We start from the raw sequence: 22646 nt of genomic DNA on the forward strand, positions 1-22646 counted from the left end.
AAAAAAAAAAAAAAAAAAAAAAAAAAAAAAAAAAAAAAAAAAGAACATAAGAGAGGCTTTGGAAGGAGGAAAACCAGACTTCAGTGCTGGTTTTATCACTTAATGCCAAATAATGTTGGCTAAGTCATTTATCCCCATTTTATAGATGAAGAAACAATGACTGAGAGATTTATAATAGTATCTACTACATAAGGTTATGAGGATCAAATAATATATGCAGAAAGAATTAGGATGGGGATTGATTGGTTCAGGTGTTAAAGTGAAAGAATTCCCTTGGAAAAGAGGTTGATCTTTCTCAGAGGGGGGCCTAAAGAGAAATGAGCTAATGCTGACACTGGGAGGCTTGGAACTGAGGCAGCTTACATCAGATGGCCTGTGGCTTCTCCAAAAAGGAGGCAGTGAGATTGGAGATTTGAGAAGGAGGATAAAGGTTGGAGGAGCTGCTGTAGAGAATGTGCTAGGAGACAAAAAGATGAATAAACACATGTAAAACTAACCAGAGGTCGGCAAACGCCTTGCCTGTTTTGGCTGTCTTGAAGTTGAATTAACTTTTAAGACAAAATCTAACAACATTCATCAAGAAGTAGATAAATGTTATATAATACATACACACACATACATATGTGTATATAAATCTCTGTACATACATACACTTGTTAATCTGTAGAAATTATATCAATTTTGACCACATTTGATATCCCAGCAATATTCCTTCCATATTTTTGATTATCAGAGGCTTTTAGTGTCATAGCCTGGGAGAATGGGCTGAGATCCCTTAGTAAACCAATCCATTGACTGTGAGCCCTTGGGTGATACACTGAGTTCTTTATCCCTGGGAGGGGGTCCAGCACAAGAGGGTCAGGAATGTGTAGGAGAGGCGGGACCTCTCTGTTTTGTGAAAGATATCTCTTTGAGGTTGTATTCTTTGTTGCCTGTTAGTGGTAATTTTAAATTTCGTGGGGCGCCTGGGTGGCACAGCGGTTAAGCGTCTGCCTTCGGCTCAGGGCGTGATCCCGGCGTTATGGGATCGAGCCCCACATCAGGCTCCTCCGCTGTGAGCCTGCTTCTTCCTCTCCCACTCCCCCTGCTTGTGTTCCCTCTCTCGCTGGCTGTCTCTATCCTGTCGAATAAATAAATAAAATCTTTAAAAAAAAATTTAAATTTCGTGATAGCAATATTTTTTTGTGCCTCTGTCTATGTAGGAGGCTGGAAGTTTCCGCCTTATCCCCTTAACAAAGCACTCTTTTTGTGTACTTCATTGAGAATTGCTTTAACTCTATGATTACGATTTGACCTTTCACAGAACCCAAATTAACTTGAACTGTCAACTTTATTTAGAGAAATTCCAATTTTTCAGATGTCTGATGCTATAATAAAAGGATCTCGATTTTTTTCCAACCTAACCAGTTATTCTCCTTGCCGAAGTTTTAACTGCCCAAGTGTGTGTTTCAGATTGGTCCGAGTGCTGAGCCCTCCTCAGGGCCCGAAGAGACATTTCAGCATTGAGTCGGAGTGCGGTAGAACTGGTAGATACCATTTCTTACACAGTCGGCCTTAAGGACATGGAAAGAATTTGTGCTGCTGTATTATGATTTGTAGTAGCTTAGCTATGATTTTGGCACATAAATATAAGGGGGAACGACTTTTACTGAGCCTCTCAGTTAGGAGGTCTTTATGGGACAGTAGGGAAAAGAGCACTTTCTATATCATATAGGCAGGGTGACCATGGGTCTATAGCCTTTTCTTACCTAGGTTATGTTTATCAAACCCAGCTGATACCCAACCATCCCTTTTTTATTTTGTTTTTTTTAGAGATATTTTCCCAGTGTATCTTTCATTTTTAAAAAATTTTTAAATAAATGTATACTTCTTCACTAATTTCTTCCACCTCCCACACCCTGCCTCTGGCAACCACCAGTTTGTTCTCTGTATCTATGAGCTTGGTGTTTTGTTTTGATTTAGATTCCACACATAAGACGGGTCATATGGTATTTGTCTTTCTCTCTCTGACTTATTTCCCTCAGCATAATGCCTTCAAGGTCCCGCCATATTGTTGCAAATGGCAAGATTTCATTCTTTTTTGTGACTGAATAATATTCCGTTATGTGTATCCACCACATTTTCTTTCTTCATCCATTGACGGACACCTAGGTTGTTTGCATGTCTTGGCTATTGTAGATGATGCTACAATGAATATGCGGGTACGTAGATCTTTTTGAGTTAGTTTTTTGTTTACTTCAGAGAAATACCCAAAAATGGAATTGCTAGATTATATGGTAGGTTTTTTTTTAATTTTTGAGGAACCTCCAAACTGTTTTTCATAATGACTGCACCAGTTTGCATTCCCACCAACAGTGCACGAGGGTTCCCTCTTCTCCACAGCTTTGCCAGCCCTCATTATTTCTTGTCTTTTTGATCTTAGCCATTCTGACAGGTGTGAGGTGATCTCATCATGGTTTTAATTTGTATTTCCCTGATGTTTAATGATGTTGAGCATCTTTTCACGTACCTATTGGCCATCTCTATGTCTTCTTTGGAAAAATGTCTATTCAGATCTCCTGGCCATTTTTTAATCAGTTTTTTTTTTGCCATTGACTTATGTATTTTGGATATTTTGTATCCTTATCAGATATATGTATTTTGGATATTAGTCCCATAGTAGATATATGATTTGCAAATATTTTCTCTTTCATTTCATTTCTTTTTTATTTTTTAAAGATTTTATTTATTTATTTGACAGAGATAGAGACAGCCAGCGAGAGAGGGAACACAAGCAGGGGGAGTGGGAGAGGAAGAAGCAGGCTCATAGCGGAAGAGCCCGATGTGGGGCTCGATCCCATAACGCCGGGATCACGCCCTGAGCCGAAGGCAGACGCCCAACCGCTGTGCCACCCAGGCGCCCCTCATTTATTTTCAATCTGGAACTTTGTTAAAAACTTTTTAAAAAGTTGAGGTCATCGTACTGTTTAGCAGTTACTCATTGCTGCTCACTTCAAAAAACGTGTGATTGTAAGTTGCCTGGAAGAATCCCTCATCCCTGCACCCTTTCCACTTCCCACATTTGTCCCCTCTCCTGCATTTATCACTTCCCACTCTGGCCTGGCTTCTGCCCCCACTGCTCCACTGGGACTGCCCTTACCAAGGTCACCTTTGAACTCCTCGTCCCAAGCCTGATGGACCCTTCTTAACACCTGTCTTCTTGACTTGGCTGCAGCACTGGCTAGTTTTCATCACTTCCTCCTCTTCTCTTCTTACTCCTGTTACTTTTCCTCCTTCTACTTCATCAGCTCCTCCTCCTCTACCAGCTCCTTCACATTGGCTCTTAAATATTGGGATAAAATTCTGGGTGTATATCCATAGTCCTCTTCCCATTTTATTTGCTTCCCAGGTAATCTCAAAGGCACCTGACTTCAGCCATCTCCACTTGAGACCCCCAACTTCCTTGAGCTCCAGATCCCACACACTCAACTGTGCATGTTATCACAGGTACATCAAACTCAACAGGTCTGAAACAGAACTGTACGTTTCCCCCCATGAACCTGTTCCCTTTCTCACCGAATGGCCCTGCTACCTATCTGGTTGCTCAGGCCAGCTTACCCACATAGTTGCCAAGTCATTTTGGCCCTTCTTAGTCTTTCTCCCAGTCTCCCTTCCTCCTTCTAAAAGATAATACCTTCTAAAAATCTCTCTCTGTCCCTTGTTCTGCCGTCTTAGATGAAGCCCTAAGCTCTTAGTGCCTGAAGGACTGTAATGGCCTTCTATCTGGCCCCTTCAAACCACTGTGGTCTAGAGCAACCAGTCTTTCTAAAATAGAAATCTGATGTCAAGCCCCTGTTTATTTATAACTCTTCTATGACTTCCTTTTGCTTTCGAGATAAAGTCTAAACTCCCTTCCCCAACTTGCAAGGTCTTTTATGACTCAGCTCCTGCCGATCTTCCACACTCAATTCTGTCGCTTTATAACCCAGCCATACTGCACTACATGTGATTCCCTGAATGGGCTGTGTTCTCTCTTCCATAACCGGATGTGTCCTACTGTACCTCCTACCTGGAAAACCTCTTCCTTCACTTTGTTTCCTTGGTTAGGTGACACCTGTGGAAAGACTTTCCTTCTGTCCCACTTCCCCTGGCTTGGTTAGGTACCTCTTTTCTGTTTTTATAACACCTTGTATCCATATATATCATACTGTAATTGTTTATTCAGTCTGTTTTCACTAACTGGGCTGAGAGCTACTTGAAGGAGGGACCTTGTTTTCATCTCTGAGCCCCGAGGGCCTACTCAGCATAGTACTCTAGTCACAGATATTAAAAGAGTGGCTGGCGGGTTAGTGTGAAAGGAAACAGGGAGGTAAAGTGTAACTGATTGTGGCACACTGTACATCTTGGAGTTAAGGGAAGCTCCAGAAGTTTGAGTTCAGTTTGCAGTTGAGATATATCTATACCATGGAACGTTATTTGACCAATTAAAAGGAATGAAGTTCTAATACATGCTACAACAAGGATGAACCTTAAAAACATGATTCTGAGTGAAAAAAAGCCAGACATGAAAATTCACATATTGTAGGATTCTGTTTATATGAAATGTCCAGAATAGGCAAACCTATAAATAGAGAAAATGGATTAGTGGTTGCCAGAGGCTGGGAGCTGGGGGGGGGGTGGTGGAAAGTGACTGCTAATAGGTATGGGGTTTCTTTTTGGAGCAATGAAAATGTTTTGGAATTAGATAGTGGTGATCAATATATGACTTTGTGAATATACTAAAAGCCACTGAATTGTATGGTTTAAAAGGATAAACTTTATGATATGTGAATTACATCTCAATAAAGCCATTATCAAACAATTTGATCAATATAGGTGTTAGTACCTAGAACATTGTGCACACTTGAATATCAATATGATCCAAGTACAATTCTAGCAATATATTGATGTCATAGTGCTGGACTAAGGACTTCTATTCCATGTTTTGATTTTGAAGCACGTATTTTTATTTTTATTTATTTTTATGTATTTTTAATATTAAGATTTTATTTACTTGCCAGAGAGAGAGAGAAAGAAAGAGCACAAGCAGGGAAAGGGAGAAGCAGGCTCCCCACTGAGCAAGGAGCCCGATGGGGACTTGGGAATCATGACCTGAGCCGAAGGCAGATGCCCAACTGACTAAGCCACCCAGGTGTCCCAAAGCACATATTTTTAAATTAAAATCTGACCTTTTAGTGGTAGAAGAACTCAGTTGATCTACAAATGCTATCGATGTTCCAATTTGTTAAATGTATATTATTTGGCCAGCCAGGTGCTGTAGGAATAATTTGGGAAGCGTTGTGTGTTTAACAGTCTTATAAATTGATGGATGGAGGTGGAGGTGGTAAACACATCTCTAACATGATTACAAGGCCAGGTTGGGACACCTTGGAGCATATTCTGTGTACAGATAATTTGAAGGTATTTTTTTATTTTGTTACATTCCTAATCACCTACTTATATCTTGATCTAGAAATGCAGTGATATATGCTGTACCTTAGGGAATGTTTTTCCCTCTCGTCCCACTGGATTATATGAATATTAGACTCTTAGATTTGCAAATTTAATAATACTTTAAAATGTAACTGCATTCGGTCTAGAAATTGGTTCTGAACCACAGGGGACTCTCATAAGAGTTTTTCTGTTAGCAATCCAAAGGTGTGGGGGGGGGGTACAAAAGAAGTAGTCTTCGTCCAGAAGAAGAGCTTATATGGTTCTTTTATTATTTCCAGGTCTTTTGGTGGGCCTTGTGCTTCGATACGGCATTCATGTTCCAAGTGATGTAAATAATGTGACCCTGAGCTGTGAAGTGCAGTCAAGCCCAACTACCTTATTGGTAAATGTTAGTGGAAAATTTTATGAATATACACTTAAAGGAGAGATTAGTTCACACGAACTCAATAACGTTCAAGATAATGAAATGCTTAGAAAGGTAAGTTCTTCGTTAAAGGGAATATTTGGATTTTTTAAAAAGTGTGTAACTAGCAGCAAAGCGATTCAGGAGAATAATTAATAATGAATTTTTAATGATGTTTAAAGTCAGTCTCTTAAAATGGAGAAAAATCTCAATTAACAAGTGTAATATAATGCTAAGGAAACAGACATCTGTATGTTTCATTTTCTGATTGAGGCTAAGTACTATAATCCTTTTTGTTTCATTCCGTGATATTTATAATTATAATAAATGGTGACTAGTATTGACTTAAGCAGAATTTATAATCATTTCTTCCAATTTGCAGATGGTCCTTAGAGCTTTATGGTACTTCAGTGCATTGAGTTTATTGGATAATACCTAAAATATTCCATTAATATTTTTTGAATATTATTATTTCTTTCTTGTTTTGACTGTATTCTATATGGAGGACAATTTAATCTTTCCTTGATTCGTAATCTGGCACAACTTCAGGGGCCTCATTCTGAGGACCAGTTACTGTACCATGCTGTGCGTAAAGCTTTATGTAGGAGGCTGTGCCGCAGTCTTACTGGCGCGCAGACGTTCCTGGAGCTGCGTTCTCCTGTCCCTGCCATAGTCCCCCATGAAGGTTCTCAGGGCTTCTTTGCTCACATCTCTTGTTTGCCGCCCACCCTCAGCCATGTGCCTCCACTTCTGTCTTCTGCATGGGCGGGACTTGGCTTTCCTAACTGCTTGGTTGTGGTTCTGGCCATCTTTAATGCTTTTTACAATTTCATATGAGCTTAGTTTACTTTGCAGCAAGAGTTCTTTCCACCTGTGGAAAATTCCAGTTCCTTAAAAGTTCTAGGAAACGAATTTTTAGCATGGGTATGTATGTAGCCGCTTTGTGTTCATGTCAGATCCTGCTGCAGCCTTATGAACAGAAAGGGGCATCTGTTTTATTAGAGGGAATAGATATCAAAGGAAATAGGCTGTCAGGACTAGAAATCTTAGTCATATAGAAATTTCTTACCATAATATTATGCTGTATACCTTTAGAGGCGTTACCTGTGTAAGAAGTCTGTTTTTTCTTGCCGGCAATAATGGCATACTCCCAAATTCTGTTACCAGTTTGAGGGTCTCTTGTATTTAAAACAAAGATATGTTCATGCTTTTTCCCATTTTTAAGATTTTTAATGTCATAGTATTTTACCACCCTTTCCATAGATATGACTTAACTGATTGCTCCATCACTGTCTCCTTGTCGTTTGGTTGAGAAGTAGAACAACAGCTATCCTATATGAAAAACTTTTCAGTGACCATAGTAATAGTCTTGCCTTTCACCAGTTTAACATTCAATCTTTTTTCCTTTTCATAATTTGATAATGTAATACAAGGTCTTCTAAGGGAATTCATCTAAAAGAACTCTTTATTTTAACAGGTTACCTTTGATCCAGAAGTATTTTTCAACATATTACTTCCTCCTATCATATTTTATGCAGGATATAGTCTGAAAAGAGTAAGTGCTTGTGTATTTCATATACTTTGAATAACTTTAAACTCCGTGGACTTTGTCATGTCTACCACTTCAGAAACAGGCAGTTCTTTCCAGTTTTCCCTCCCTTCTCCTCTCCTTGCTGAAATTTATGCCTGTACAAAAATTCCTTCTCTTATTTCCTTTAATGAATAATGCATTTAATATTAGCAAATTGTACCAGAATAGAAAGCCTTTTCTTTTTCAAATAATCTGTAAGTATTCTAACACAGTATAACTTCTTTCTTTCTTTTTTTTTTTTTTTGTTAGAGACATTTCTTTCGAAACCTTGGGTCTATCCTAGCGTATGCTTTTCTTGGAACAGCAATTTCTTGTTTTGTAATTGGGTAAGTACTTGAAGGTTAAAACACTTTTTATCCTTCAAATTATACTTTTTAAATAATGCATATTTGATTTATGCAGTATTATATTCCTGAGTGTGTCTAAGGACCTTTTTCAGTAAAACGCATTGACATCGATGATAAGTTGTTTGAATTCTCCTTAAGGCCAAGGTATTACCATATTTAAATGACATGAATTAAATCTGGAATTAGTCACAAAGTACTACAGTAGACCCATCTTATTCTTACTATATTCTAACTTCTTTAACAGTTGCTGTTTTTTTTTCTAAAGTAGAAATGTGTTTATTGACCAGGTCAATAATGTATGGCTGTGTCACACTGATGAAAGTAACTGGACAGCTTGCGGGAGATTTTTACTTTACAGACTGCCTGCTGTTTGGTGCCATTGTATCTGCAACTGACCCAGGTATGTGCCCGGGAGGGTGGAGCTTTAATACTTAAGGTACCGTGTTTTGCTAGCAAAAGCACATGTGTGCAATCTTTCCTTTAGGTGTAGAATTCATAAATTCTCCTAGTACATTACTTCCAATTGTAGAGGAAAAGGCAAAATTCATGGGTCCTTTTGGCTTAAGCACACATTTTATTTTATTTTATTTTATTTTATTTTATTTTATACACTTCCTTTCATGCTTCTGGAAAACCAGTTTCCTAAAAATCTTCTGTTTATATTCAGCTATCCACATGTAAGAACAAGAAAACCAGTTTTTAGATGATCATTAGAAGGCAGTTGTGCTACTATTAGTGTGATTTGGCATCATTGGTGGGCCTTATTATACATTAAAGAATTGTTTTTATAAAATCGGCTTTATGGTGATGTAATAGTTTTTTAAGGTTTTATTTGTTTATTTTAGAGAGAGCGAGCTGGGGCGCCTGGGTGGCTCAGTCGGTTAAGTGGTCTGCCTTCAGCTCAGGTCATGATTCCAGGGTCCTGGAATCAAGTCCCCCATCGGGCTCCCTTCTCAGCCGGGGAGTCTGCTTCTCCCTCTCCCTCTGCCCTTGTGTGCTCTCTCTCTGTCTCTCTCTCACTCTCTCAAATAAATAAATAAAATCGTTTTAAAAAATGAATGCTTTAGAGAGAGATCCTGCACACGTGAGCAATCGGGGAGGGGGGGTAGTGAGAGAGAATCTCAAGCAGACTCCGCACTGAGCACAGAGCCCCGTGAGGGGCTTGATCTCACAACCCTGAGGCCACGACCTGAGCCAAAATTGAGAGTTGGATGCTTAACCAGCTGAGCCACCCAGGCACCCCTAAGATAGTACTGATATGAGCACAGCTGGAGAATGAATACAATTCTGTGGAGTTAGGTGGTAGTTTTCCTAGTACTGTATTGGTGAACCTCACAGCTACATTCACGGTAGGAACTTAGAGAAGATGCAGGCTGAAGACCTAGTGATGGGACGGGAGACTGGAGTTTTTGAACTAAGGATGCAGGGTTTCTTTCTCTGGGCTTTAGGACCTTGGCAGAGATTTGTTCTGTTTTACTTTTTGCCCTTGTAAGTTAATCATCTTCTTTAATTGTCATGCAGCACAATTAAAGGTAGGATCCTAAGGTTATCTCTGAATTCCTGTGTTAACTCTGATAACACAGGGCATTACATATAGGAAGTAGGAAAATATGTTCTCTGCTCTATACAAGATGATTTTATAAAGCTCAGAGGACATTTTACAGAGGCATTTGTATAGCTCAGTATTTTTAAAACTGAAAATGAAATTGCTTCCTTCAAGACCATCAAGGCTGCCCCCTTACTGTTTAGAGCTGCTCCCATTATCCGTATGAAGATAAGATGGTTTTTGCAAGGAGCCAGTGGTCTCCGTTTTCTGTGTCCTTTTGCTTAGAAGCAAAGTCCTCCACTTTTCAAAATCTATGAGAAATCTAAGTCAATTGGACTGGCTACGTTACTTTATTTTTTTTTAATATATTTTTTTTAGATTTTATTTATTTATTTGACAGAGAGAGACAGCCAGCGAGAGAGGGGGAACACAAGCAGGGGGAGTGGGAGAGGAAGAAGCAGGCTCCAGTGGAGGAGCCTGATGTGGGGCTCGAACCCAGAACGCTGGGATCACGCCCTGAGCCGAAGGCAGATGCTTAACCACTGCGCTACCCAGGCGCCCCGATATTTTTTTCATTATATTATGTTAGTCACCATACAGTACATTTTAACCTTGTGATTTTATGTTGGTAGAAGTATTGCCTGAATGGCTCACACAAAACTGTTCTGCTCATGTTAAGTTGGACAGTTACATTTCTTCTGAGTTATATAGGCATTTACCCCTATAATAATTCTGTTATTTTGCAATTGTTCACTTGCTAGAAGGGTGAGCCATAGGTTCTCTTTGCAAAAGTCTTCAGCACCACTTTTGTCCTCCTTTTCTCTGTAAGCTTGTGTATCAGTATATTCCAGATGAAATGCTTTGCAGTAGAAACTACATCCTTTAAAATGCAAGTTTCCTGTTTTGTTGGTTGGCATTTGAAGGGGCTTTCCCATCTCTGGTTATAATAATCTTTCATGTCTGCTTGGGTTTATTTAGTGAGTGAGCTGTATGTGACTCCGCAGGTAAAGTTACATTACAACTTCAGTCTCATCCGATTTTCTAAGAATTCTCATGGAATTGTTGCCTAGAAGACGAAGGGTTTTGTTTTGTTTTAAGTCTTATCAGGCTGTAATAGCCTGGTGGTTGGTTTCTTATTAAGTTAAATATAGTAGCTGTAATTCTAGTCATAAATTTTATCTCAGCCAAAAACCAAACTTGTGCTTTCATTTCCTACAGTCTTTGCTAAACTAAACCAGTGTGCCTGAAATTTGCAAGTCAAATAAAAATGAGTTGTAAGGCTCCAAGGAGAAAATGAAGTTTGCAGCAAGAGATGCTTTTCGTAATACCCTTCTTCATCAGATTAATGATAACCTGGTCTGTAAGAAGTTCTGTATCTATTCTTTATGGAAAAGCAATGTGCAAGACATTTGCGTGAAACGTGTAGGTCAGCTCAGTCCTCCAGCATTAATTTCAGCTGTTTGTAAGATAAAGGAAATATTGCAGGTACACGATTAGGGAAAAGAGAAGTATCGACAGGAACATACTGAACCTTTAATATGGTAAGAGAAATGTTTGTTGGGATCAGATCCTAAGAGGAAGAAATGAATTTCTAAGTAGCCATCATAATCATCTATGAAGGGGACTGTGTTACATTTGTAATGTTTAAATACTCCTCTGACTCTTTCTACTTGATAGTGACTGTCCTTGCCATATTCCACGAGCTTCAAGTGGATGTTGAACTCTATGCACTTCTTTTTGGGGAGAGTGTCCTCAACGATGCTGTTGCCATAGTGCTGTCTTCGTAAGTGGTTTTTTTTTTTCTTGTTATCTTCTGTATTTTGAATGTCGGGGTACTAGGAACCGAAAGTCGCTTATTGATTGAAGTGCATTACGAATGCATTTGTTTGAAAGACTGAAGCATTGTTTTTTTCCTCCTAAAGAGGTACAAACTTACAGACAACATGGAAAATGCGGGGAAGAAAAAATGGTATATCCTTCTCACTCCTAAAGACAGTACTCTAAAGATTCGAGGGCACTGCCTTTTATTCTTGTGTTCTATGCATGCTGTTTTTACATAGTTGTGATTGTGGTGTGTATATATTTTTTTATTCTGTTTTAACATTATAACGTGACCATTTTCTTTTTTAATTAAATTTTTGGAACAGATAATATATTTACATGGTTCAAAAATCAATAATGTATAGAGAGGTAACATAGAAAAGTCACGTTCTTACTTCTATTCTCATCCACCTGTCCCCCCAGCCTCTTACATGTAACCATTTTGACTAGTTTCTTGTGTATCCTCATATTTCTTTATCCAAATGCAACCACACATATGAGTAAATATTCTCATTTGCCTCTTATTTCTTATTTTAAAAGTAGCATGCTAAATACATTCCATGTCTAGCTTTCTCTCACATAACTATATCCTGGAGATCTTTCCATATCGAAGCAGAGAGTTTTCTCATTCTTTGTTTGCAGCTGCGGAGTATCCTATGTGCTGTACTATGAACTGTTAAAGTTGATTTAATCAGTCTCCTATTGCTGGAAACGTAGAAGAGTTTTCAGTCCTTTGCTATCCCAAACAGTGCTGCAGTGATTAACCTTGAACTCACCTGTTTTATACATGCATAGGTATATTAGTAGGATAATTTTCCAGAAGTGAGATTAGTATGTTAAAGGGTAAATACATTTGTAATTTGGTAGACATTGCTACATTGCCTGTCAAAGAGATTATGCCTTTTTGCACTTTAACCACTGAATTATGGGAGTGCCTGTTTCCTCATAGCTTCCCCAACAGAATATTTGTCGGACTTTTACATTTTTGCCAGTTTGATGATTGAGCAATATCTCATTGTAGTTTAATTTGTATTTCTCATATTTAACATAAGCATTGCAGAAATGTTTGTTAATTTTTAGAGGTGTTAAGACAATTATCGAAATGAGCAATACTTTAATCTACTTACAGAAGTTACTATACATGTTATTAGGTGTTTGCAGGTGAAAGAATGAGTCTGAACCTCTGAGGGACTCAATCCTGCCAACCCACTCCTACTAAGCAAATATCTAGCCCCGTAGACAGTTGCCTTTACTCCATACATCCAGTGGGTGGAGGCCAGAGGCACTGCTCAAGATCCATCAGTGCACAGAACAGCACCCACCACCCACCAAATAATTATCTGACCCCAAATACCAGTAGTGCCGGGACTGAGACACGCAGGTGTTTTAACCAAGATCACTTGTCCATTGTTCTTAACATTGCAGTTGGTATCATGTACTCTTTTGTATTGTACCTTTTGTCGTTATTTATGATAATAAAATTAATACATGTTTGTAACAATCTCAAAGTATTTGACTTAGAAAGTAGAAGATTCCTGAAATTTCAACTCTCAAATAACCACTATTAAGGTTTTCATCTAGGCTTTCCCATTAGGATATTTTTTTTAATGATTTTTTATTATATTATGTTAGTCACCATATAGTACATCCCCAGTTTCCAATGTAAGGCTCGATGATTCATTAGTTGTGTATAACACCCAGTGCACCATGCAATACGTGCCCTCCTTACTACCCATCACCGGTCTATCCCATTCCCCCACCCCCCTCCCCTCTGAGGCCCTCAGTTTGTTTCTTTTTTTTTTTTTTTTAAGATTTTATTTATTTATTTGACAGAGATAGAGACAGCCAGCGAGAGAGGGAACACAAGCAGGGGGAGTGGGAGAGGAAGAAGCAGGCTCCCAGCGGAGGAGCCTGATGTGGGGCTCGATCCCATAACACTGGGATCACGCCCTGAGCCGAAGGCAGACGCTTAACTGCTGTGCCACCCAGGCGCCCCCCTCAGTTTGTTTCTCATAGTCCATAGTCTCTCATGTTTCATTCCCCCTTCTGATTACCCCCCCTTTCTTTATCCCTTTCTTCTCCTACCAATCTTCCTAGTTTTTATGTTCCATAGATAAGAGAAATCATATGATAGTTGTCTTTCTCTGCTTGACTTATTTCACTTAGCATTATCTCCTCCAGTGCCGTCCATGTTGTAGCAAATGTTGAGAACTCGTTCTTTCTGATAGCTGAGTAATAAAATATTCCATTGTATGTATGGACCACAACTTCTTAATCCAGTCATCTGTTGAAGGGCATCTCGGCTCCTTCCACAATTTAGCTATTGTGGAGAGATCTGCTATGAACATTGGGGTGCATATGGCCCTTCTCTTCACTACGTCTGTATCTTTGGGGTAAACACCCAGTAGTGCAATGGCTGGATCATAGGGTAGCTCAATTTTTAACTTTTTAAGGGACCTCCACACTGTTTTCCAGAGTGGCTGTACCAACTTGCATTCCCACCAACAATGTAGGAGGGATCCCCTTTCTCCACATCCTCTCCAACAATTGTTGTTTCTTGCCTTGTCTATTTTTGCCATTCTAACTGGCATAAGGTGGTATCTCAGTGTGGTTTTGATTTGAATTTCCTTGATGGCTAATGATTTTGAACATTTTTTCATGTGTCTGTTAGCCATTTGTATGTCTTCATTGGAAAAGTGTCTGTTCATATCTTCTGCCCATTTTTTTGATTTGTTTATTTGTTTCTCGTGTATTGAGTTTATATAAATATTTTAATAATTTTTATTTTATTTTTAATTTAATTTAGTTTTATTTAAATTCAGCTAATTAACATATGTATTATTAGTTTTAGAAGTAGAGTTCAGTGATTCATCAGTTGCATATAACACCAGTGCTCATTCCATCAAGTGCCCCCCTTAATGTCCATCACCCAGTTACTCCAGCCCCCCACCCCCATATTAATAACTTTTAAACAAAAAAGGCATAGTACTAAACATACTCTTCTGTAACTAGCTTTTCTCACTTTGACATTTTACTGTGTTAATACTTCTCTTATCCCATTATATGGTACACCACAAATTTACCTCTCCTATTCCTTACTGATTGATGTTTTCTAATATTGTTTTATTGTGAATGGCACTGCAGTGAACATATTGATGTGTAAATCTCTCTGAATCCTTGTGAGCTTTTCTGTAGGATGTTTTTTAGAAGTCAAATTTCTAGGTCAATGGTTATGATCAGTAAAAAATTGAGAGATACAGTCCTGTTTCCCTCCAAAAATGTAAAATAGGTCTATTTGAATGCATTTGCATGTAAAAGGAGCCACAGGTATAGTAATACCCAGCTTCCAGGAATATAGCATAGGGAAATAGTCCAAAATTTGGGAAAAGTGCAAATACGCTCTTTCACATGTTTATTATAGTAACAAAAAATATTAGAAGCAACTTTTACATGTCTAACAGTAGGGAAATGGTTAAACGAACAGTTATATCCATATGGACCATTTTGAAGCCTTAAAAACCATTTATGGTGGTGAGACCCTTTAGGTATAGATAAGATAGCATGACATTAGAGGCCAGTTCATATTTATTAAAATAATATTTTTTTTAACTTAACTGTGGAGGTATGAAAAGAACTTGGTGTACATGGTATAGCAAGTCCATTTTTCAGCCTTGAACCTTAAAAAACATGGCAGTAACCACAGGGAGAATTCAGTATATTCCTGGGAATGTGTTTTTTCTCCTTCTCTTTGACACGACTTGTGTGATGTCTTTGAGTCCTGACTTTTTATAAAAACACTGGTACATCAATTAACTGAGACAAGAACTGAGTTGCTAATGGTAGGTACTCTTGCCAGACACCTGCTGGCAACAGTGATTTTCTCAGCCATTTCTATTTCCCAGGGTGACCGTTTTAAAAAGAAGCATTTTTAGACCAGGTTTGGACTTGTGAGTTCAAGATGGAGAGTGTCTCCTGTAATTGCGTGTCTTGGCCTCTTGCAGAGTGACTTTCTTTCAAAAGTTTGAGGTAGGGATCCAGCTGGGTAAGCTAAGTGGATTCTAATTCCTTGGATGGACTTTCAAGCCTTTTTCCCTATAAAAGTCTATTTCAGTGAGTGAATAGATGTCAGGCATTGGGCCCATTCTGGTATTCTAAAAGTTGAAAGGATACTTTAGTCATCTTTTTTTTTCCCATAGGAAAAACAAAATGTGACCAGGTTGAATATTGAGCAGTATTCTTTATATTCTTATGCCTCTGCTGAAAACAAGTGGAATTTTTCATTAGTTTGCTCACATTAGTATGTTAGGGCTTGTAGGCACTCGGTGCGAGGAAGTCTTGAACAGAGTCATAGAAGAATAGGACTGCAATATCTTGACGCTGGAGAAAAAGGCTTGGTACAACTTCACATAGACGACCTTAAAACATTCTATCTCCTAAAATTGTCATTTAAAGTAAAAGCTGAATTTTCTTGCTAGCTGGATCCACCACAGGGTGTTTTGGTAACCTTTTGTCCTTATTTTGGCAGTTCAAATCAAAAGTTTTTGTCCTCGCTCCCCCCTCCCCCTCCCCTGATTTCATCTTTCAAGCTCTACTACACTAGAGAATATTTATTTATTTTATTATTTTTTAGGTAGTTTTTAAAGTAAAAGTTGCTTCTGGAAGTAAAAACAAATCTCTCTTTTGTAGCTCAATAGTGGCATACCAGCCAGCTGGAGACAACAGCCACACCTTTGATGTCACAGCCATGTTCAAGTCTATTGGGATTTTCCTTGGAATCTTCAGTGGATCTTTCGCAATGGGCGCCGCTACTGGTGTGGTGACAGCTTTAATATCCTTTTGTTAATCTTTCCTTGTTAACCTAAAAAGTGGTTGAATACTGTATTCCATGGTCTCTCCTGTTCCATAATTGCCGTTGTGTTAGAACTATTTTTTTAAAGATTTTTATTTATTTTTTTGAGAGAGAGACAGTATGAAAGAGAGGGCATGAGCAGAGGGGAGCGGCAGGCAGAGGGAGAGGGAGAAGCAGGCTCCCCACTCAGCAGGGAGCCTGACGCAGAGCTCCATCCCAGGGCCCTGAGATTATGACCTTAGCCGAAGGCAGACGCTTCACTGACTGAGCCACCCAGGCGCCCCTATTTATTTATTTCAGAGGGAGAGAGAGTGAGAGTGGGGGGAAGGGCAGAGGGAGAGAGTCTTCAAACAAACTCCCCACTGAGTGTGGAGCCCAATGTGGGGCTCGATCCCAGGACCCATGAGATCATGACCTGAGCTGAAACCAAGGGTCAGATGCTTAACCGAGTGAGCCACCCAGGCACCCCCATTGTGTTATAATTATTAACCTTATAACCAAGGACTTGGTTTGAAAACATTATGTAATCATCTTTACCAATAAATAAATAAAGGAATTTCCTTGTTTTGCATTAGGCTGCATGCTCTGCAACTTTCACTACAAAAGTCTAATTAGACACAGTGACCCTCTGGGAGTGAATTTTAAGGTTGTAGACTAAATTGATATAAAGGTAAATATATTCCAGTGAGCCTCTGGGTATTCTGCCCTGCTGTTCATTTGCTCTTTGTTGGGTGGGACAAATAGGAAATGTACGACCGTGATGTCAGTTGAACAAAATCGGCTTCCTGGGTTTGGACAGATGGGAGCTCCTCTTAGTTCGCTATTGAAATGTTGGGCAAGTCGTTCTTGTGCTCATTTGGAAAACGCTTCTTGATTGCCTGCTGCATGCCAGATGCTATGCTCTGGGCATCAGAGATGGACGAGACAGACATGGCCTCTGCCTTCCTGGAGCTTCTGGTACAGGAGCACTGACACTTCACCTGTGGGCCCTCAGTGTAGGAAGGTGGCAGGTAGGGGCAGCAGGGAAGATGAGTGGGACTAGATGATCTCTCAAGAGCTGCCAGCCCTAAAACTTCTAAGATATTTTCATACAAAACAAATACTTTTGGGGGCACCTGCCTGGCTCAGTCAGCACAGCGTGTGACTCTTGACCTTGGGATCTGTCAGCCTTGTGCTGGAAGAGACTTATCTTACGGCTTTTTACAGGTGAACGGAGGCACGAAGAGACGGTAAAAAGTTCTGAAGGAGGAGCCAGGACAAATCGTATTGCTGCCCCATTACAATGTCCTTGAGGGGAGGCAGTCTGTCTTGTTCCTCTTTCTGCTGTGGTACGCATTTGTTGAAGCAGGTGTGGATTCCAGCCTGAGATTTGTCACAGGTCTGCACGGGCTCTTCCCCAGTCGACTAACAAATACTTTCTAGATTTGTGTGAGTGAGTGACGTGCCATGGTTTCTTCATGGTGGAATGCTCTACATCACGGAGGTGCGAGGGGATCAAATAAACACGAAATCTCATGGAAATGCCATGTTCTTGGTGAATATAAATTGCTATAATTAGGGAAGCTGTCTTGCTTTGGGTTGCAGAGTAATAGTCAGAGGTGGCCTGTTGTGTGTGATCTGCTGCCCGCATCTCTGACTGTCCTTTATGATGTGGTTTCCAGCAAGGCATGTGATACCCATAAAACAATTGGATGGACAGAGCTGTGTGACTTCCTCATGGAAGCAAAGACTGCTGACTCCTCGGTACAATGCTCATTTTAAGAGGTCCTTCTCTTTGGCGCCTCCTTATTCTGTGATTTGTGTTAGATTGGAGAACCGTTCTTGCCCTTTCATGGTTGCCTTGCCTCGACTGTTATTTTTTGTAGTCTTACTTGCGTATTACGAGATCTTGTTACCAACCTTGACAGTCTCACGTGACAAAGTTCACCAAATTACGGGAGTTCCAGCTGTTGGAGACAGGCTTGTTCTTCCTGATGTCCTGGAGTACCTTCCTCTTGGCTGAAGCATGGGGCTTCACAGGTAGGGTCCTTTCTCCTTCTGATCATAAGCCTTCACAGGGAGTGACTTTGCCAGTCATTGTTTCGACACGTGGGTGCATCCTCCTCTAGCATTTGAACATACTTGTTAGCATTAGGATTCATGCTGTCACTTTAGAATATAAAAAAGATTTTTAATGAAAGTGGTTCCTCTTAACAAAGTAAGTCACAACTGGAAATTTCAACACTAAGCATATGATCTTCTATAAAATACAGGCCTCGGTACAAAAGTTGGGAAGTCTCCTTTGATGTGAACTTGGAACTTGTTGTCTTTATAGGTGTGGTTGCAGTGTTGTTTTGCGGCATCACACAGGCCCATTATACATACAATAATCTGTCCACAGAGTCTCAGCATAGAACTAAACAGGTAAGAGAAGCTTTAAAGTTTGTGAATAATCGTTTCCTCCTTAGCAGCAAAACCAAAGTCTTTCTTTACTGAAAAATCGTCTTTAGTTGGTTCCAAATGCTGTCTACTCATTTCAGCTCCTCTTCCTTTGACTCCAGAGATAGATGGAATTGGCAGGTGGTGGCAGCTTTTAGGGTAGAGATAGTTCAGCAGAATAGCTAGGAGCCATTATTATTGGGGCTTCAGTGATCAATTGGCTTCCCTTCCTTGTTTTCCTGATCGAATTGCTCTTGAGTGCTTTGGAAGTTCACTCAGGTCTGAATAGAAGGATCGCTGGGTAATAGACACAAGATTAATTTCTGATCTGACTGGCTCTACTGCTGGGTGACACAGAGAAGATCGACTTCCTTCGGGCACTTTGCAGCTGCTCAGTTTCCAGGAATGCCAGCTACACCAGTGGTTGGGTTTCATATGGTGCCGAATGATCAGGTGTGCAGGATTCCTGGAGGGAATTATGAGGGACATAGGCATAGCATTTCCTAGTCTCATGAGGTGTTTGGGACAAATGAACGAACAATATATAATGTCTGAAATAGAAACAAATGCATACTTGATTATGATTAGATGCTTTCAGTTTTGCCAAATGACTAGAACACAGTGAGATTAGCCTGGAAAGGACTCCTGATAAAGCAGGAGCAAATGTCGTTATTCTTTTCTGCTTTCTTCTGGAGCCACAAATGTAGTATATGACCTATGCTTTTTCCGAACTCCTCAAACGAGATTAGACTTTTCTTCCCCCAAGCATATATACTGAGGCTACAAATCCCTTTTACAAATTAATTTACTGCAAAAAGTGTGGAGAAGAAAATCAGCTGCAGTGTTTGGTATTTTTCTAGACAATGGAGTGGGGAATTAACAATAACAACAAGGTAGGAGTTTTCAGTCTTGTTGGTGATGTGAAGCCTGTATAGCGTTAAAAAAAAGAACAACAGACTAATGGAACTTCTAGACTGTGTTTCAAATGATATGTCATACAAGAGGTCAGAGAAGCAGGGAAGAAATGGTTTGAGGCTTGAGGAGGCTGGAAAACTATCATTGAAGAAATGGTATACCTAGAGAGATTGGAAGGATTCAGAAAAACATAGAAAAAGGATAAGAAAAGAAGCCATAGGGGAAACAGTACTGGTAAAGGCAGGAACAAAAAGGTACCTAGTGTTAGCGAATGGAAAGCCACAAAGTGTGGTGCAGGGGTTGGCAGATGATGGCCAGACCTTCCTGTAAGGTCTGTGAGCGGAGGTTGATGTTGACATTTCTAAATGGTTGGAAACAAAAGAAAATTTTGTGACACGTGGAAATTATATGAAATTCAGACTTCAGCATCCATTAGTTTTATTGGCACGCTGCCACACCCAGTTTTTAACATGTAGTCTGTAGCTGTTTTTGTGCTGTGTTGGTAGAATTGAGTGACTGTGACAGGGAACATGTGGCCCACAGATCCTCAAACATTTACTCTCTCTCTGATCCTTCACAGGAAAAGTTTGCCAACCCTTGGTGTTGTGGATTAAAGCAGAGTCTGTTGTTCCAAATCCTGGTTCCACTGCTTCCTGGCTGTGTGACCGGGGGCAAGTTACATAACTTCTCTGTGCTTCAGTGTTGTCATCTTCAAAATGAGAATAATGATAGTACCTGCCTCATGAAGTTGTGAGATTAAAACAAGATAATGCTTGTAAAGTCCTTAGCATGGTATCAGGCTCATAGTAAAGACCAGATAAAGTTTAGCTATTATCATTAAACAAATAAGTATAATAATAGTGTATTAAGTCATTTAAAGTAAATTATATGCTTACTTATTTCCATTTTTAATTCCCATTTTTCAAGAATGAGGCAAGCCCGATTTAGAAAGTTTAACTTGCCCAAAGCCACACAGCCAGCAAGTGAAAAAAACAGGCTTCAAGCCAAGGCATTTTGACCCCTGGGCACATGTTGTTACTTAACCGCTACCCGTTTAGTGGGGCAGAGGGCTCATGTGCAAGAGCAGTGGTAGGTAACTACGACAGACAGGGATGCTGGATTACAGAGGGCCTGAGATTCATTCATTCGGCAACTCAAGTCACAGGTCTCGGTCCCTGCTGTGTCAGTAATACTTGGCAGTGGTGTGAATGGGCAGTGGCGTGAGTGGGCGGGGCATGCAGGCAGCAGGGGAGGGGAGGAGCATAAGCAAGCCCCTGCTCCCTAAACAGGGGCTAAGACCCACGTAAAAAGTGAAATCACATGACGAGGAGGTGATACGAAAGTTGTCATGAGGCATTCGATGCCAAGAGGATAGAATTTGAACTGGATCTTCCAGCCTGGAAGAGGGAGGTGTCTTCAAACTGCCATATCCAGAGAGACTCACTGGGTGAGGGTGTAGGATGGGGGCAGCAGGGGTACAGTTAATAACGGGCCCTTTGCAGTAGTAGGGGTGGGGTGTGAGGAAGGCTTTAGACTCAGGCAGTGGCAGGGACAAGGTACATCCCCAAAGAAAACTTGACAGGGTTTGGAGGAGGAGGAGGAGGACAATATCTGAACATGGGGATTGACAAAGGAAGTGATGGGGGGATGTGCGGGGGCAACATTTCTGGCTTTATCTGTGGGACTAGAAATGTCATCTCTACATTTGCTCCCCTCTAAAGCACCTATTTTGGGGATGAACATGAGCTTTACATATGTGAAGTGTCTGCCTCGTTATCTTAGTGATACTCGTGTTTTCAAATTATGTAACTTATGTATTTACTGGACTAACCTTTTAAAATTTCGTTTCAGTTGTTTGAGCTTCTCAATTTCTTGGCAGAGAATTTCATCTTCTCCTACATGGGACTGACACTGTTCACCTTCCAGAACCATGTCTTTAACCCAACATTTGTAGTAGGCGCATTTGTATCCTTTATTATGTGTTCTATTTTGAAAACTTCTTTTCAGTTGAGATTCGCAGGTGTTTTCTGGAGAGGTGATTGATAAGAATACATTTAAATATATAAAATTTTCCCCTGAGTAAAACAAAGAAGGATTGCAACTCTTTTTCCTATTATACTTCTTCTGTTCTCTTTTCATTTTTGTTTTTTGCACAAATAACACAGGTTGAGATAACAAAAAAGGTCTCTGACCATTCCAGCAGTCCCCCAAAATGAAACTGTTTGTCCTCTGTCACTGAAGGGAAGAGAGAGAGCAGATCCTGGCTAAGAGTTTGCAGTTTGCACCACAGGGCAGTCGTGGCAGGATGGTAAAAAGCTGAAGGAGGCTGCTTTCCTCTGTCTCTGTCTCTGGCTCTAAAAACCAGTCAAAATGGAGAAGCTGAGCACATGAAAGAGAGTGCTCAGTAGTGCCAGCCTCAGGAGAAGACAGGAGAAAATGGACTCTAACCTGTGGGGAGGGGTTGGCCTCCAGAGGGAGGAGGCACAGCTCCACCATTGTTCCAGGCGAGGACAGGGAATGTAAAGATGCAGGTACACACCTGTGAGATGGAGTTCCTGTCTGATGGCTTCTATTTTTATCTGTAAAGTAGGAGGTGAGAGCATCTGCTGAGAGGGAGGGAGGAGCAGGTGGCCTATCAGTTATCTATTGTATAACAAAGTACCCTAAAATGTAGCAGCTTAAAACAACAAACAGGTATTACTTAACGTAGTTTCTGAGGGTCAGGAGTCCAGGAACAGTTTAGGTGGGTTCTGGCACAAAGATCTCTCCTGAGGTTGTGGTCAGGCTCTGGACTAAGGCTGTACTCTCTCAGGACTTGACCGAGGCTTGGAGGATCCTCCCTAGACTCACTCACATTGCCCTTCGCCAGAGGCCTTTCTCCAGGGGACCTCTCCATGGGGCAGCTCACAGCATAACTTCCCCCAGAGGCAGCGAGCTGAGTGAGCACGAAGATGGAAATTGAAGTGCCTTTTATAACCTGATCTCGGAAGTGACTGTCATCCCTTCCACCACACTGTATTGGTCACACTGATGGCCCCTGGTACAGCGTGAGCAGGGACTACATGAAGGTGTGAATACTAGAAGGCAAGGATCACTGGGGTCCGTCTTGGAGGCTGGCTTCCACAGGCGATAGGATTTTGAAGAGAAGGTTTGGAAATAGATGTAGAGACTATGGGCGAGTGAGTAAGTGAGTTGACCAAAGAAAGGCAGTAGCGTTGCCAAAGAGTATAAAGGACGCATTTGAGTTTGAGGAATAGGCACTAACTATAGACTCAGTCTGCCCT

The 22646-nt window shown here is 40.4% G+C and overlaps 1 protein-coding gene across 4 annotated transcripts in view; it reads left to right on the plus strand.

Annotated features, from left to right (window-relative positions):
- SLC9A6 (solute carrier family 9 member A6) overlaps nt 1–22646 on the plus strand; it is a 52396-nt gene that overhangs the window by 3984 nt on the left and 25766 nt on the right. For 3 of the 4 annotated variants that reach the window (XM_040627670.1, XM_040627657.1, XM_040627674.1), the window contains 9 exons: nt 5751–5950; nt 7353–7430; nt 7716–7792; nt 8101–8213; nt 11037–11142; nt 15867–16008; nt 17943–18048; nt 18344–18432; nt 21214–21327. In XM_040627670.1, the coding sequence (XP_040483604.1) occupies nt 5751–5950; nt 7353–7430; nt 7716–7792; nt 8101–8213; nt 11037–11142; nt 15867–16008; nt 17943–18048; nt 18344–18432; nt 21214–21327 (1025 nt within the window). The remainder of the gene's footprint in view (nt 1–5750; nt 5951–7352; nt 7431–7715; nt 7793–8100; nt 8214–11036; nt 11143–15866; nt 16009–17942; nt 18049–18343; nt 18433–21213; nt 21328–22646) is intronic. The other variant, XM_040627661.1, reaches the window with a different exon arrangement.

The sequence above is a fragment of the Ursus maritimus genome (genome assembly GCF_017311325.1).
Source record: "Ursus maritimus isolate PB19 chromosome X unlocalized genomic scaffold, ASM1731132v1 scaffold_X1, whole genome shotgun sequence".
In the NCBI taxonomy this organism is placed as follows: domain Eukaryota; kingdom Metazoa; phylum Chordata; class Mammalia; order Carnivora; family Ursidae; genus Ursus; species Ursus maritimus.